The 850-nt window shown below is 62.8% G+C and overlaps 1 protein-coding gene across 4 annotated transcripts in view; it reads left to right on the forward strand.

Annotated features, from left to right (window-relative positions):
- Window positions 1-655, forward strand: part of Magi2 (membrane associated guanylate kinase, WW and PDZ domain containing 2) — a 1267351-nt gene extending 1266696 nt beyond the window's left edge. For 3 of the 4 annotated variants that reach the window (XM_026784667.1, XM_026784669.1, XM_026784670.1), the window contains one exon: window positions 525-655. In XM_026784667.1, coding sequence (XP_026640468.1) covers window positions 525-581 — 57 coding nt within the window. In that variant the 3' untranslated portion in view covers window positions 582-655. The remainder of the gene's footprint in view (window positions 1-524) is intronic. The other variant, XM_026784668.1, reaches the window with a different exon arrangement.
- Window positions 656-850: the final 195 nt, after the last annotated feature.

Consider the following 850-nt stretch of genomic DNA (forward strand, 5'->3'; position numbering starts at 1 on the left):
TTTCAGATGAATCAATCCAAAATCCCAAAATTATCAGGCAATAGCTGAGAGCTATGATTTGAGCGACACCTAACGGTGGAGAAAAATCACTCGCCAGACTCTTAAATCCTGGCTTTTAACCATCTCCCTTAGAATCCCTGGGTGCTGCTAAAAACAAAAGAAGCCGCTTCGCAGCTGCTGGCCAGGGCCACTGGGCGATGTGTAGTTTCATAACCATCATGGAGCTGAGAGCCATTGGTTATTGTCAAGTCGGTGTCCCTGCTAGACTTGACACCGAATTAGCCCAGACAGAGGCGAAGGGATTAGGCCCGAGCTGTGCCTTGAGCCCTGTGCACCGACGCAGGCCGGGGTCGGGTGGGGAGCAGAATCCCTGGGCGCGGCTGGCTGCCCCCTTGGCAGTGATGGGTGCTAGCGGGGATCCCCTGAGAACAGCCTCCAGGCTGCCAGCCCGGGTCTCGGACGGGGGGGTGGGGAGCTGGAGCAGGGGCCGTGGCGCGCCCTAACGCTGTGCTTCGTGTCCGCAGACGAACCCCACGCCTGGAGCGCTGCCGCTGCCGCCGCCCCAGGCCTGCCGGAAGTAGGCGTCTCCCTCGAAGACATCCTCTCTCCTTTCTCTCCATCACATCCAGCCCCACCCTCCGACCCTTCCCCCCAGAGAGGCCCAGACCCGACTTGGGATAGCCAAAGGGAACGCGACGTTAGGAAACCAAAGGAGCTTGCGGCCGGCGGCCAGAAGAAGCAGCGCCTGGGGGAGCAGAGGGAGCGCTCGGCGAGCCCGCAGCGCAGCAGCGCGCGCCCGAAGCTGGAGGAGGCGCCCGGCGGCCAGGGGAGGCCCGAGGCCGGCAGGCCC

This window comes from Microtus ochrogaster, chromosome 26 (assembly GCF_000317375.1).
Source record: "Microtus ochrogaster isolate Prairie Vole_2 chromosome 26, MicOch1.0, whole genome shotgun sequence".
Classification (NCBI taxonomy): Eukaryota; Metazoa; Chordata; class Mammalia; order Rodentia; family Cricetidae; genus Microtus; species Microtus ochrogaster.